The sequence below is a fragment of the Zootoca vivipara genome, chromosome 2, assembly GCF_963506605.1.
Source record: "Zootoca vivipara chromosome 2, rZooViv1.1, whole genome shotgun sequence".
NCBI lineage: Eukaryota > Metazoa > Chordata > Lepidosauria > Squamata > Lacertidae > Zootoca > Zootoca vivipara.
Window position 1 is genome coordinate 116,830,593 of NC_083277.1, and position 16,674 is coordinate 116,847,266.

Genomic DNA, 16,674 nt, shown 5'->3' on the forward strand with positions numbered 1-16,674 from the left:
TCCAGAACGAATTAAGTTATTAACCCGAGGTACCACTGTAGTTTCCAAGTTACCTTCAAAGGTAGCCCCACGTGGAGCACATTGCAGTAGTCCCAAGTGGGAGATAACCCCCTCTGGTGAGACAGCGTGCAGGCAGGTAGGGTTTCAGCCAGCGTACCAGATGGAATTGGTAGACAGCCGCCTTGTAGACAGCTGCCCTGGACACAGAATTATCCTGCACCTCCATGGCTTTTTCATTGGCTTGTGTCAGATGTACAACATGTAGACCACAATTGACCAGTAGATCCTGGCATGAATTCTGGTCGATCACCACTCGCCTTCCATTGGAGATGTGCCTGAGCAGCAGCCACCACCTCCTCCAGAGCTCTCGCAGGAGGGACTGGTTTGGCACTGCATGCATGCCCATCCCTGCCCCGTAGGCACACGCTCGCCCACCCTGCAACCCACCCCTGCCCCATCGGAGGAAGCAGCCAGCGTCGGGGAAGCAGCCCCGTGCGCCCACCCTGCACCCATCCCTGTCGCCCCCTTGGGAAGCAGCCAGTGCCCGGTTACCCACCCTGCACCCATCCCTGGGTGGTAGATCACTGCCAGTTTTTATATTGGATCATGGATCACAGTCAACTTCAAGTTGGACATGGCTGGCTTCTGTGATGTTGGCTTCACAAAGAAAGTATGGTGGTCTCATTTCATTTCCATGGGTTGAGTGGGGATGCAGAAGGCAGAGGATGTTGCAGGCCTCTTACCAATGCCATGTGGAGCTGAGACATAGAGTTGCCCTTTGCACGTGTCTTCTGAAGCTGAGCAGTGCCTACTCAGCCAATGCACTGGTGGGGAACCGGTGGCCCATTAGATGATGCTGGACTTCAGCACCCAGCATCCTTGACCATTGGCTGACTATCCCCTCACTAGCTGGGGCTGATGGGAGTTGGAGTCCACCAGCAGCTGGGGGGCCTCCAGGCTCCCTACCTGTGGTTTAGTACTTGTGAGTTCTAGCCTCTGGCTAATGATTTGCCCTGACCTGGAGCAAGCTGTTCTGCACATAGGAACCTAGCGTAGATGGGCGAGAAGAATCCTTAGTGGTCTCAAGCTCTACAGCAACAGGGTTCAAATTCATTAGTTAGGAATAATGTTGAGAGGTAAAAGAAATGGGGGGGAGCTTGTACCCTTTCAGGGATCCTTATATTCATAGTTTATCTTAAGGGCACATAGTTAGGTGGTTACAGAGTATGGCTTCTCTGCCATCTTCCTACTGCTACCGTTAGCTGGGGAAAGGATGCTTAAGATTACATATAAAGATAAAGGGGCCCCTGACCATCAGGTCCAGTCGTGTCCGACTCTGGGGTTGTGGCACTCATCTCGCTCTATAGGCCGAGGGAGCCGGCGTTTGTCCGCAGACAGCTTCCGGGTCATGTGGCCAGCATGACAAAGCTGCTTCTGGCGAACCAGAACAGCGCAAGGAAACGCCGTTTACCTTCCCGTCGGAGCAGTCCCTATTTATCTACTTGCACTTTGATGTGCTTTCGAACTGCTAGGTGGGCAGGAGCTGGGACCAAGCAACGGGAGCTCACCCCGTTGCAGGGATTCAAACCGCCGACCTTCTGATCAGCAAGCCCTAGACTCTCTGGTTTAACCCACAGCGCCACCTGGGTCCCAAGATTACATATAGAAAACTCAAATCTGGAGTCCCACACACACACACCACCTAGAGCAGATTTATGGGGCTCATGGGGAGAGGAGACAGTGGGGATGTTTTGTGCAGGTAGAAGCCCTTGTGCGAATGGAACAATGTTGTTTGGATACAACCCTAGTTTTTGACAATCTGTTGGCCAACTTGTATTCAAGAATTTTATTTAATGATGAATTAATTTTAAGGAAAATAATTTATGTGGCATTGTGAAGAAGCCTTCTGCTGCCTCAATCATTTTGCTCCATATGAAAATCCAGATGTAAATCTAAAAGATTTGGGTTGAAATGTGATAGCCCCCCCCCTCTATCTCTTTTATTATAGGGCTGGTTACAGGTAGGTAGCTGTGTTGGTCTGGGTCGAAGTAAAATAAAAAAATTCCTTCAGTAGCACCTTAAAGACCAACTAAGTTTTTTCGTGCATGCACACGAAAGCTCATACCAAAATAAAAACTTAGTTGGTCTTTAAGGTGCTACTGAAGGAATTTTTTTATTATAGGGCTGGTTAGCCTAGCCTTTGCCAACTTTGTGACCTCCAGATGTTTTAGAGTAGACTATAACTCCTATCAACTGCATCCTGCATGGCCAATAGTCAGGAATGATGGGAGATGTAGTCCAGCAGCATCTGGAGGCACCACATTGCAGAAAGTTGGCTTAGCAGCCAAAAGGAGCTAAAAATGAGGATGTCAGAACTCCAATGAAAATAGGAAAGGAAGTGAAAATGGTTGCAGTTTGTGTACAGTATTTGTGGTCAGGAAAAGAAAAGTGAATATGATTGATATTCATATCCTTTTTCTAAGCCCACAAATGATACATTGAATTTTTAATGTTGTTTTTGACATTTTCTTTACATTGGAGTAAGTTACATTAAATAGAAGACAGTGACAATGTAGCATTTAGTGATAACTGCACGGGACTAGAAACTTGATTGTGATGAATACAGGTCAGAATGAAAATTACATTCATTCTAGGAAGCACCTAGTTAACTTTTTTTATAAACTCATCCAACAGATAGTCTTAGGCAAGACACTTTTGCCTCAGCCTTAAACCCACCCCCACCCCCCAAAATACCAACACCTGCAACATCTCTAATAGTGGCATCTTTCCCAGAACTGTTGTCCAGAATAGTGAGATAGAAAGCACTTTAGAAACTGTCAATCTGCTGTGCAAGTGCTAAGTTATTTGAGATAACTGGTGTATATTCAAAAGGACTAGAAAATTTTATAAATTACAATATGCATTTTATTGAACACAATAACACACAGACAGACAGACAGACAGACACACACACGCACACAAAGTGAAGTCGGGCATCAAAGAATTAAAGCAAGAACCAACAAACGGTGATCTGGTTTATACAAAATTTGAAACTTCAGAATTCTGATTTGAAAGGATCATCAATGAAGTGGAAAGGTGAAGAAAGATTAAAAATTGGTGCAAACTGTCAATGGCAAAGAGCCCATTACAACACAGATCATCTGAAAAGGTAGAGTTTTACATTTTCCCCAAATGTGATCAAACAAATGGATGGTATTGGACAAGCCCCTCACAATAAGAGTGTGTAGAGGGAGGCCTAGGTGAGACATGGCTCACAAGTTACATTTTTGTTTTCAAAGGCTACAAGGAAGTCTGAGCTTTAGCATTTGTAGGATTTTTGAGAAGAGGAAACAAATTTCACGCTAGAGCTGCTGCTGCCGCCTCCGAGACACGCTCCTCCGAAGCCTCTTCCACTCCCTGAGCTGAAGCTGCTTCCTCCAGCACCAAGTCCACTCCCAAGGCCCACACAGCCTCCTCCTACTCCAAAACCGCTTCCTCCTCCCAGGCTGAGGCTGCTTCCACCTCCATAGCCAACGCTGCATCCACCTCCATAGCCAAGACCGCTGCCAACAGCAGCCCCACTGCTACGTCCGATGGTTGAAGAGACAACAGCTATGAAAGGGAAAGAACACATGATCAAGACTCATTGAGAGCACACCAGTCTGTCTGCATCCGGGTTGAATGAATGGGTAGGAATGGGCAAATCTGTCCGTTCTGGCTCTCTCATTTTCTCATCCTTCCAATTTTAAATTCACTACTCCACATTTCCACATCAGTTTGCATTTTAAAAAGTGCTAGTGAAAATGCACCAGCATTTCATTGTGAATTTCTCCACTTTCGTATGCAATTTTGCCTAATACTGGCATTTTTTGCAAAGCATATTTTCGCAACAGGATGCATTTCTGCATGCTACTTTCACTAGTATGTATATGCATTTCTGTGCACACTTTCCCCCGGAATATGCATTTCTGCACATTACTTGGCTGGAGAACTACACTGCAAAAGTAGGAAAAGTACAGATTTTGAAAGATGACTGTGTTCTGCTTTGCATATTGTTCATAAAGTGTGAATTAGGTAGCTTCACCTTTAAATATTAATTGAATCGAGTTTCTTATCTAGCCCTATGAATTGCTAACTTTCAGATGCCCAAAATGAATAGGGCAAAAAACACTGAGTTGGATGCAATGTTTGAAAACAACCCATTAAAGCAAAGCAGCTTGAGAGCTACAACATTGCACCAGCACAGAAAACCCAAGGTGTTGCATCAGAACAGCAACTGTGCAAATGGATAGGCCTAACTATTCAGGGCTTTACAGTATACAAATGTGGGCACAGAGGAGGCATGGCGGGATGGGTGAGTAGAAGCACTATGTGGAGCCCTCTGAGTGTGAACTGAAACAAGGCATCATTTATTTCATCCCTTCCCCAAAGTGCAAAGCTATAAACGCTCCCCAGGATACTTACAGATGTTCACTGTTCCCGCTCCATCATTAGCCAGGCTGTCAGAAAACAAAAAGAGGGTGGTAAGGATTCAAGCCCAGACAGAATGACTGGAAGCTAGTTCGAAAAGAAGCAGTCCTCATTTGAGCTCCACGACAGAAGAGAAGAGGAGGAGTTTGGATCTGATATCCCCCGAAGGAGTCTCAAAGCGGTTAACATTCTCCTTTCCCTTCCTCCCCCATAACAAACACTCTGTGAGGTGAGTGGGGCTGAGAGACTTCAGAGAAGTGTGACTAGCCCAAGGTCACCCAGCTGCTGCATGTGGAGGAGCGGAGACGCAAACCCGGTTCACCAGATTACGAGTCTACCACTCTTAACCACTACACCACACTGGCTCTCTTAAGATTACTTGAGGGTATATTTAAAAACTTTTAATTATCTCACAACCAGAATGGTGTAATAGTAGGTCTGAAGTAGGAATTCCAATTCACTAGGGAACAATTTTCAGCTCTGTGTTCTGACAGAGGTGGTAGTTCTTCATTGAGACCAGGTGTAGGGAACCCTTGGCCTTCCAGATGTTGCTGAACTACTACCACACACACCCATCAGTCAATGAGCATGGCCAATGAGAAGGAATGATGGGAGCTGTAGTTCATCAACATCTGGATGGCCTAAGGTTCCCCACACTTGGTCTAGATCAGAGTTTCCAAAACTTAGGTCTCCAGCTGTTTTTGGACTACACTACCACCATCCCTAGCTAGCAGGACCAGTGGTCAAGGATGATGGGAACTATATTCCAAAAACAGCTGGAGACTCAAGTTTGGGAAGCCCTGGTTTAGATGAAGAACTATCACCTCTCCCTTCTCTACGCACTGATCGTTAGCAGAAGTAGCCAGCGTGGTGCCCTTCCGATGTTGTCCAATTCCCATTAGTCCCTGCCTGCATGGCCAATGGTCAGGCTTGATGAGAATTGGAGTCCAGCAACATCTGGAATGCCCCACATTGGATATCTCATCTTAGATTTATCAACATTGGAGAAAGGATGGGATGTGTACAAGGTTGAGATTGTTTCTCACTGACCGGTATTCTTCTCCTTCCAGAAGCGTCCTGTAGGTGGCGATCTCAACATCTAGGGCTAGCTTGACATTCAGCAGTTCCTGGTAGTCCTTCAGCTGCTGAGCCATGTCTTGTTTGGCTCTCTGAAGAGCATCCTCAAGCCCAGCAAGCTTTTGCCTTGCATCCTTGAGAGCCAGCTCACCCCGCTCTTCTGCGTCCGCAATGGCTGCCTGAAGATTGGCACACTGTTTGCAGGTAGGGAGAGAAAAGACCGGTTAGCTTAAATGGTAAGCTCCTTGGAGCAAGAAAGACCTATTATTTCCTCATGTTGCTCCATAAACCACCATTGATACCGACTGCACTATATAAATAATCAGCCATTTTGCATGACCCTATGCTGAGATGTTGGTTGCAGGTGTGAGGGTGTTGGCGGGGAGCTGTTTGAGCTCAAGTGGCGGTTAGGCATTGGGTAAGCCTTTGTTTAAGGGAGGGGAGGTTGTAGCCTCTGCCGGCCCCTTCTCAATAAGGGTATCCTGTTAAAGGGATCCGGGGGTGTGGATCCTGTCCAAAGCCCAGGCGTGAGCCAGGACCATGTCATGACCCCAGTGGGGACCCCTTGGGGTACCCCTATTTGATGTAAGTCATAGGGCTCCCCCTTCTGGTGGTGTACCCTTCGTTTGACTCCCTGCAGACAGGTGGGAGTCAAGCTATAGCCTGGTATCACCCAATGCCTAAGCCAAACTGCTCACATCTGTAACCAATAAGGTTGTGGCCTGTTTTAGCCCATAATCCTAAATACTTGTGTTGGTGTGTTTATTAATCAATGGGGAACTGCGGGGCATGAGCCTTGGCACTCAAGCTCCTTGGAGCAAGTAAGACCTATTGTTTCCTTATGTTATTCCATAAATGTTATGTACTGAGCTGAATCATAGACCAATAGGATCCAGAATCAGCAGTCTGATTGGTATGCAGGAGCCACCCAATCCAACTCCAGGTGGAAGTGAATCCGCAACCTGATTGGCCTGCAGGAGCAGCCAATCAGGCGGCTGGCAGAAGTGAACCCGCAACCTGATTGGCCTGCAGGAGCAGCTAATCAGGCTGCTGGCAGAAGTCAATCCACAAACTGATTGGCCCACAGGTGTAGCCTTGAAGTAGCCAATCAGGCAAAGCCCATTGTGTCAATAATGTATATAAGCAGATGGTTTGGGGGAAAGGGCATTCTTCTCTTCTTGATGACTACGAGCTGAATAAAGAGCATGAAATTCACTCTCGACTCCGAGTATATTTCAATAAACCACCACTGATACCGACTGCACTAAATAAATAACCAGCCATTTTGCATACGCTGAGATGATATTGAGCAACTCTCCTCCCTCTGGTTTTTTTTATTTATTTACTTAAAAGCATACCCACACCACTTAATATTTAAAAATCTCCAAGCAATATGCACAAATTTAACATAAAGACTACAAAACAGTATTATAAAAAGAGAGATAAAACACAAACAATGTAAAATTGTATTATAAAAAGCAGATAAATACAGGAATTGAGTAACAAGATCCAATCTTATGAGTCAGGGAAACCTAGGTAAAAAGTTATGCATTGGACTAAAGTTCTCCTATGGAAATACTCTCTTATCCCTTGGAGGAAGAACCCCCAACACATTTAAGGTTCTCCTTTAAAGAATTCTAAACACATTTTCATATTTCATATTTTCCAGCAAGACCATACCTGCTTCTTCACATTGTCAATTTCAATGCGCAGCTTCTGTATTTGTCGGTTGAGTTCAGAAATCTCCTGCTTGGTGTTGCGAAGGTCATCACCATGTCTCCCGGCAGTAGCCTGGAGTTCCTCATACTAATATAGGCAGAAAGCAAACACAGCAACATTATGTCAATTCCATTTCGAGCAACCATTCTTATTTTCTATACATATGGGGTGCTTTTTTTATTTAAAAAAAAATCAGGTGCCGGTACTCAAATATTGATAAAAATGCTCTGAGGACACGGAGCAATGGATTCAAACTTCAAGAAAGAAGATTCCACCTAAACATTAGGAAGAACTTCCTGACAGTAAGAGCTGTTCGGCAGTGGAATTTGCTACCAAGGAGTGTGGTGGAGTCTCCTTCTTTGGAGGTCTTTAAGCAGAGGCTTGACAAGCATATGTCAAGAATGCTTTGATGGTGTTTCCTGCTTGGCAGGGGGTTGGACTGGATGGCCCTTGTGGTCTCTTCCAACTCTATGATTCTATGAGTACCAGCATAAAATGGCTGTGATGGGCAGCAAAAAAAAAAAAAAAGTGGTGTTAGTACCTTGTAATGGTGAGTACTGTCACAAAAAAGCCCGGTGCATGAGTATATGCTGGAAATGCTATCACTGCAATACTCAATGGGTAAAATACATTTCCATGGGTCATGGTGGCATTTCTTTCTGGCATTCTACCAGCACACTGAAGAAGGGAGGGGGAGATCAGCTCTCCCTCCTTCCCATTTCCCAAGGCCTGAGTATGCTGTTGTTTCCCTGGCCAAGTAAATCTAGTTTAAAGGAAAGGGGAGGAGTTTGGGAGACTAGTGGGGAAGAAGGGTGGTTAGGAAGCAATTTTTCAGTGGCTTTTGAAAATAAGCCAAGTCATTTCAGAAGTGAGGGGAAGAAGCAACTTGGCTTATTTTCCAAGCCATGAACCAACAGGAAAGCCACCCTTCTCTAGTTCCTTCATGATGATTTACCTTGCTTTGGTACCAAGTTTGAGCCTCCACCCTGCTCCTGTTTGCAATGTCTTCATACTGAGCTTTGACTTCAGCAATGATGCTGTCAAGATCCAGGCTGCGGTTGTTGTCCATTGAAAGAATCACGGAAGTGTCAGAGACTTGTGTCTGCATCTGTGCAAGTTCCTGTAGTTGAGGCAGCAACATCTCAATCAAAGACATATAATACTGAATTCTGCATATTCCTCTGCATATTCCCAGCCCAAACTCTGCACCAAGAGACTCCTTCAACTAAGGGGTTACGCAAGCAAGCAAGCAAACTTGTGTACATGTAACTCATTCTGCTTCCAAAACACCTGTTTCCTTTTCCTTTTTAATAATGAAAATAGGTTTTTTAAAACATAAGAAGATAGAGCACACATGAATTGCAGGGATCGGAGTCATGATTATTCATAGGCAATTAGAAGAAGGCACTGTACAGGACACTCAAACCCCACCCTATAATTCCTGGACTTTCAACTTAGCTCTCTCTGTTCCCTTGAAACTCCATTACCCATTCAAACTTAGCAGGACAGACTAGTGCTATGGTATGCTGGGAAGAAGAATAGTTTCTCATGGAATTCACAAAGGATCATAACATCAGCATGCATTTCTTGCCAAGAAGTGAAGCACCATGTGCACAATTACTCTGGGTTCATGTGTTCTGCATGATTAATGGTGCACTTCCCCTGCCATTGTATCTCCTAGATGACAATGTGATCCAGCACTCCAAGTTCTGGCTCATGGGGACCCCCTATGTGTTTTCAGACATCCCCTCTTCAGATCTTCCCTCAATGTGTGAGTAATGTTGAGGCAGGGCTGGGAGGACGCACCCCCATGCCATTGGGGGGTGGGGCTAAATGTGTGATCCTATAGTCCCAACATTTTTTTTGCCCTTTCACAGGAGTAATACTTTTATCTCTAGCATATAAAGATGTTGGAAAAAGGGGTTCTCAGGATCCTTTGAGAAATTCACTCTCATCTTTTCTTTTTGAAACTTGTAATTTTCCAGAAAAACACCACCAGGCGTTTATTTTATTTTTTACCTTAGCAGTTGAAGCCTAATAGCAAGTTATGGGTGTAGAGGTAAATCTCATTCCTTCTGATAAACTTTGCTAATATTCCCTTTCTCTCTCTTTTTGCTTCCTTTGAGATTGCTTTTTTCCCCAAAGTTGTTTTTCACCCGACTAGAATCTTTAGAGTTTGCTTCAAAATTACACTTTAGGCAAAATTGATGGCAGCTCTAGTTGAGAGACAACAAAAGCCCATGTATAAACCTTCATTTTGTCATTATCCATGGGAGATTCTGAAACAGGGCTCTTTTTCTAGCCGAATAGCAAGGCAGATGGCTAGATGGCCTCTTTGGTAGTCCACGTTTAATAACCGTACAGCACAGAACACTTCAACTAAAGTGAATGGGGTGATCCTTACCGCTTCATACAGTGCTCTGAGGAAGTTGAGTTCGTCATTGAAGGAATCTGCCTTGGCTTGCAGCTCTACTTTGTTCATGTAGGCGGTATCCACATCCTGAAAAAAGAAGATATTGTTGAACTAGACCAGTGATGGTGAACCTATGACACGCGTGTCAGACGTGACATGCAGAGCCCTCACTGCTGGCACGCGCCCCATTGGCACTGCTGGCACGCGCCCCATTGGCCCATTCGCGCTGTTGCTGTTGGTCCCCCCCCAATTTGTTCTCCCGCTTCTCCTCACGCTACAGCTTGTCTGCTTGTCTCCACTGTTAAAACCCAGATCCTTGTTGTTGTTGTTGTTGCTGGTAGCCAGAGATTGGTTTTTTAACCCTTTTGTTCTGTTTTTTCTGGCGCTTTGGCAGACTATGATTGGGTGTAACAGCATTTTTTTAACCTGTTCTGTGCTGGGGTTTTTTGGCGCTTTGGCAGACTATGTCGGTGCTGTGTGTTAGTTCCAGCGAAGGTATTATTCGTCATTTATTTCTGTTCTCTTTCCCCCCCCAAAAAAGTGCAGCAGCTTTGGGGCATCCCCCCAAAAAAGCAAAGCAACTTTTGCACCCCCCCAAAAAGGCTCCAAAACTTTGGTCAGCAGTCCCCCCCCCCTAAAAAGCTCAACAACTCTGGGCAGTTTGTGATAAATAAGGGGTTTTTAGTTTGGTTTGGTTAAATAATTAGTTTTTTGTTTATTAAATACAGTTATATATTAAAATTATATATTTTTGTTATTTAAACTATTAATATTGCGAATTTATGGGTTTTTTTCTTGAAGTGACACACCACCCGAGTTATGCTCGATTTTTGGGCGAATTTTGACACACCAAGTTCAAAAGGTTGCCCATCACTGGACTAGACAGTCTAAAGTTATAGTGTAAGAGAGGGTGATCCAGCTCCTAAATTGATTACTTACTACCATGAGTGTGCTCTGTGGGGTACAAATGCATGTCTGTGGCGGGCACCTATTGGCTAATGCCAGTTACATCACTAATAATGGGTGATATATCCATTTTGTGAACAACAACACACACACACTCACATGTCTCTTAAAAACAGAGGACTGTGGCCCAGCAACTGTGAATGATTACAGCTTGCTTTGTAGAAATATATTTTAAACTTAGTTGTCTGCAGGGTTTGTGGGACACGATAGCAAAGGATTATGACCCCTCACAGCAAAACTATTTCCCCATGAGCTATCTACAGACACTCACCTTCTTGAGGGTTACAAACTCATTTTCTGCAGTTGTACGCCTGTTGATCTCATCTTCGTATCTGTTTGGTCAGGACAGAGAGGAAAAACAATTAAGAGATGGCTGCAATGCTTAAAGAAGTTTGGAATGGCACTGATGGTATCTAAGAGGTTATTCTTGATCACAAAGGGCCAATCTGCACACAACTGGCAAAGAAAAGACCTGCATGGCCTGTAAACCAAGCTTGTTGAAATCCACCATGTGGTCAAACCACATGGCAGATGTTATGATGTGCATGCGCAGACTGCCACATGGTGTGTGTTGCTTTTGAAGTTGCTGTTAAGCTGTTTGCTTGTGTGAATCGTGGCTTTAGCAGAAAGGGGAGGAGATGTAGAAGAGAAGGAAGACATAGAGAACAAACTGAGAGGAAGAGAGAGGTTTACTTGTGCTTGAATTCCTCAACTAGGTTCTGCATGTTGCTCAGTTCTCCAGCCAGTCTTGCTTTGTTACTGTCCAGGCAGCTCAGCTCTTTCCTCAGATTGTTGATGTAAGCTTCGAAAAGGGGCTCAATGTTGTTTCGGATCGTTTTCTGGCCCTGCTCCTGAAGCAAAGTCCATTTTGTTTCCAGAACTTTGTTCTGTTGTTCAAGGAAACGCACCTGGAAGCAGAAAGACCTACGGCATCATTAACCATTTCTAAAAGTCACACCACAATGGGGATGCTAAGCAATAATAATAATAATAATAATAATAATAATAATAATAATAATAATAAATTATTTATACCCCACCCATCTGGCTGGGTTTCCGCAGCCACTCTGGGCGGCTTCCAACAGGAAAATAAAACACAGTAATCTATTAAACATTAAAAGCCTCCCATACAGGGCTGCCTTCAGATATCTTCTAAAAATCTGGTAGTTGTTTTCCTCTTTGACATCTGTTGGGAGGGCGTTCCACAGGGCAGGCGCCACCACCGAGAAGGCCCTCTGCCTAGTTCCCTGCAACTTGGCTTCTCGCAATGAGGGAACCGCCAGAAGGCCCTCGGTGCTGGACCTCAGTGTCTGGGCAGAATGATGGAGGTGGAGACGCTCCTTCAGGTATACTGGACCGAGGCCATTTAGGGCTTTAAAGGTCAGCACCAACACTTTGAATTTTGCTTGGAAACGTACTGGGAGCCAATGTAGATCTTTCAAGTGCTTCACAAACTGGCAAGGGCCATCGCTCTGTGGCTGAGTAACTGCTCTGCATGCAGATGGTTGCTGGTTCCATCCCTGGCATCCTAAGGTGGGAAAGGGCATGCCCCTCATCTGATACCCCAGGGAGCCACAATACTAAGACAATACTTAGACAATACTAAGCTAGGTGGACCACTGGCCTGACACAATACAAGGCAGCTTCCTATTTTCCCAAGTGTGAGTCTCTCCTTACAGGTGAGTCCTGACATATTATTGGGTTAGTCCAGGCATGGGCAAACTCGGCCCTCCAGCTGTTTTGGGACTACAACTCCCATCATCCCTAGCTAACAGGACCAGTGGTCAGGGATGATGGGAACTGTAGGACCAAAACATCTGGAGGGCAGAGTTTGCCCATGCCTGGGTTAGTTTCATAATGAGGACCTTCCTTCCTTCCTTCCTTCCTTCCTTCCTTCCTTCCTTCCTTCCTTCCTTCCTTCCTTCCTTCCTTCCTTCCTTCCTTCCTTCCTCCCTCCCTCCCTCCCTCCCTCCCTCCCTCCCTTCCTTTTACCAAGCCAGCAACACACCATTGAAGGACCCTCAAAGGAACAGATTCCCACACTTCCCTTCTAAATGCCTGTTTTCTCTTCCTATATCTCTTTTAAAAATTCTATTATTGCCTAGGTATATTAACATTAAGAATGGAAAATAAAACATATGTTTTGTTCAGTGTTGGTGTTTGTGGGTTTCTGCTGCTGAGGAGGAAAGAAGGGCTGGGAAGATCTCATTAGTTTGGGCCATTAATTTCAACAGTTTGGGTCCCACTTGAAAAGCATTATTCTAAGCCTAAATACTGGAGATATTTACTGCAGTTGATTGGAAGGACATCCTAGATCAGGCACCCCCAAACTTCAGCCCTCCAGATGTTTTGGACTACAATTCCTATCTTCCCCGACCACTGGTCCTCTTAGCTAGAGATCATGGGAGTTGTAGGCCAAAACATCTGGAGGGCCACAGTTTGGGGATGCCTGTCCTAGATCATGCACAACAGCAGGAGCTGCAAGCTAGTTTCCTGCAAATCAAAAAAAATTCCTTCAGTAGCACCTTAAAGACCAACTAAGTTTTTATTTTGGTATGAGCTTTCGTGTGCATGCACACTTCTTCAGATAGGCACACTTCTTCAGAACGATTTCTTCCTGCAAATCGTTCAGGTAACAAGACATGTTCTATTTTATTTATGTTGTTCATTTGTCAGTTTCTTAAGTTGCCTTACAGGACAACTTAACAACAGGAATACTTATAAATGTATGGCAGATAAAACAACCAATTCCAAGATAGGAAAAAAAAGCCAGTTAAGTATGAATTAGGTAACTCTTAAAGGATGTTACAGGTAGGTAGCCGTGTTGGTCTGCCGTAGTCGAAACAAAATAAAAAAATTCCTTCCAGTAGCACCTTAGAGACCAACTAAGTTTGTCATTGGTATGAGCTTTCGTATGCATGCACACATCTTAAAGCAGGCATCCCCAAACTTTGGCCCTCCAGATGTTTTTGGACTACAATTCCCATCTTCCCCGACCACTGGTCCTGTTAGCTAGGGATCATGGGAGTTGTAGGCCAAAACATCTGGAGGACCGCAGTTTGGGGATGCCTGTCTTAAAGGATGTTTAGCCTAGCATAAAAATAACCACAAAGCTCTATAAACTAAAACCAATGCTCTAGAATCCAGCAGTGGCATGAATGAAACTATCTTAGTTTATCCTCAAGGCCTTTTTAAAGACTGGTACACATCCCTTTAAAATAAATTCCATAAGCCAGGGCTGTACTGACCCTGTCTTTGGTGCCTGCCAGTCTATTTATCTTAACGGCAAGGCTTCTAAAGCTGGTCTTAGGCCACAGTTAATATGACCACTAGTTGTATTAAAGTTTTTTTTTTTTAGCAATACACAGAGTCAAGTGTTAACAAGACACATAGGGAAATTCCACACTGAGTGGAGTCTAACCCTAAGCACACATATAAGCTGGGTTGAAATAACTCTCTCTCTCTCTCTCTCTCTCTCTCTCTCTCTCTATCTATATATATATATATATATATGTACGTGCAGAGATAACTCAGATTTTGCATCAATTTACGTAATACAAATTAAGAAAGTCTTTTAAGTTTTGAGTTATTTGAGTTATTTGAAGCCTCCAACACAGCAATGGAACCCCTTTCCCATCCCTCATCGAACTTCATCTGTGCTCAGGATTGAGCATCTTTTAATGGAGCTTGGTTGTCGCCATTAGGATATGTACTAAGACTGGAAATTCAAATCCCTTCTCAGCCATGAAGCTCACTGCGTGACCATGGATCCAATCACTCTCTCTCTCAGTCTGATCTACCTCAAAGGGCTGTTGTGAAGATAAAATAGGATTGCTGATCTATGCATTTCACCTTGAGCTACTTGGAGGAAAAGTGGGGTAAAATTGCAAGGATGTACAGTAAAGCAAATAACATTATTTTTGCATTGTGTTTTAATTGATTTTATTTTATTTAACTTTTAATGAGGCTTTTAAGGCTGCAGTGCTGAGCACGTTTACCTGTGAGTCCCACTGAACCCTGACATTTATTTCAAAGCAAGCTTGCATGGGATCAGGCTGTTAATACAATCACTCTTAATTTATTATTACCAGCACTCAAACTTTGGGATGAGGCAAATTACGAATGTGAGCAAATGAATGAATGAGCAACATGAACCACTCAAGGCTCATCTTGCAAGCATCTTCAGTGCTATTTGACTCTCCCCTATCCATCACTGGTATTCACCATGAGTCACCTCTCCCTCCAGCCCTGCTTTCTGTATCAAATGCAAACCCTCTGGGGTAGAATTGCTTCACCCCTCCATGTTTCTGGACTGTGCTTGCCAACTTAGTTTACCAGCCCTGGACAAGTGCCTAACAGCAACTTTAAACTGTTATCCAAGTAAAGGAGTTATGTGGGACTCCCTTGGAATTTCAGCAATCTTACTGAAATTACTAAGTGCTCAGATGCTCCTCCTGAGAAAGAATATGCAAATTTGCCTTGAAGCCACGTTAATTTCAGGCATAATACAATAGCAGCTCTAGAAGGTTTCCTGATCACTTTAGGTCCATGGCAAACCAAACCAAAAAGGACTGACTGCAATTTTTTTTGCAGAAAGTGCTGCTCTCAGAATCAGAAGCACGGCCAATAAAAAGTTGGCAGCTCTGTGCCACTGAGCATATGGCTGGTCGTGCCTGTGTTAAATGGTGATAGTGGCCTGAGCTGGAATGAAGGAGAGCAGCAGAAATAAAGCCACTGAATGGTTTGAAACAACTCAAGGGTCGCAGGATAAGGCATTCATGAAATCTGACTTCTCACCTTATCAATGAAGGATGCAAATTTGTTGTTGAGCGTCTTGATCTGCTCCCCCTCCTCTCTGCGGACTCTCTGTATGTTGGGGTCAATCTCCAAGTTGAGAGGTGCCAGCAGGTACTGATTGATGGTCACTTCTTGGATCCCGCCAGGTGGGCAAACAGGGAAGCCAAGGCCGCCTCTCCCACCGCCAAAGCCAGCTCCAACCAGCCCATACCTGCCACCTGCTCCACCACCAAGCCCAAATCCACTGCCAAGGCCACCACAACCATAACCATAACCGATGCTGGAAGCACCACCAGCCACTGCGACCCTTTTAAATCCACCAAGACTGCAGAGGCTTCGGCTGCCAAAGCCGCCGCCACCACCGACCCTACCGAAACTAGCACCACCAACACCACAACTTCCACCTCTGGTTACAGTGCGTGAAGTGAAGCTGGTGCGACTGCAGCCAGGCACGATGGCAGAGGTGTTGCTGAACCCTCTCCTCTGGATCTTTACTGAAGTTTGGCGAGACATTTTGACTGGCGTGGAGAGAGAAAAAGAGAGCACAGGTGGCCGATGAGACGGAGGCGGGTGCACTTGCTTTCCCTGGGACTTAAAGGCTCTTCTTTTCATTTATATTCTGGAGGAAGTGGGATTGGTCGCATGATTTAAGATGGATCATCTTTCTGATTAATGGGGCTGGGCGTGCCCTGCGGCTTTTATGGGCGGTGACATCACCCTGCCATGCCACACACACCCATACACAAAAGGATGAGCGGAAGTACAAGAGTTTCAGCAAGGCAGTGCTAATGAGCTCAATTTGTACTTGAGCTGGGGAACGAGAAGAAAGCAGGCTGGTGCCATATCTCATGGCAAAAACCACTTGCTCAATTCTGTGAAGATGACAGCCTAGTCTTCACTGTCCTCCCTAAAATTGAAGGCAGGGATGGGCACACCTAAGCGTCAGAAAAGCTGGTAACTTTCCCAAGCATCAGCAATTCTGCAGAGCTTGAATGCATGATTTTGTGTAGGCTGCCAGGGTTAGATAAACTGACCATTGTAAGACCCATTAGTAAAAGAGAACTGGTGAGGGGAGCTGAATCCGTAAGACTGATCTCATCTCCAGTGGCTTTCCTGGAAACTCAAGATGCTGGGGTTCTGGGGGGATGAGCAGTCTCCTAAATGGTAGATGAGGGAAAGCTTATGCTAAAGCCCTATGGACAGCTGTTCCATGCCCTGTTCTCCACATATAC

At 44.8% G+C, this 16,674-nt stretch overlaps 1 protein-coding gene across 4 annotated transcripts; it reads right to left on the bottom strand.

Moving 5' to 3' along the window:
- Positions 1–3,147: 3,147 nt before the first annotated feature.
- LOC118077358 (keratin, type II cytoskeletal 6A-like) lies at positions 3,148–15,955 on the bottom strand. 4 transcript variants are annotated; one of them, XM_060272110.1, is made up of 10 exons: positions 15,443–15,955; positions 11,339–11,553; positions 10,917–10,977; positions 9,671–9,766; positions 8,222–8,386; positions 7,228–7,353; positions 5,521–5,741; positions 4,465–4,499; positions 3,547–3,612; positions 3,148–3,471 (listed from the first exon to the last, which is right to left on the bottom strand). In XM_060272110.1, exons 1-10 carry the CDS (start codon positions 15,953–15,955, stop codon positions 3,320–3,322), a joined length of 1,650 nt encoding a protein of 549 aa, XP_060128093.1. In that variant the 3' UTR covers positions 3,148–3,319. The 4 variants fall into 4 exon arrangements, with proteins under 4 accessions (XP_060128093.1, XP_034956889.1, XP_034956880.1 ...); XM_035100998.2 differs by lacking the exon at positions 3,547–3,612 and having other exon boundaries at positions 3,148–3,546; XM_035100989.2 differs by having other exon boundaries at positions 3,148–3,612.
- Positions 15,956–16,674: the final 719 nt, after the last annotated feature.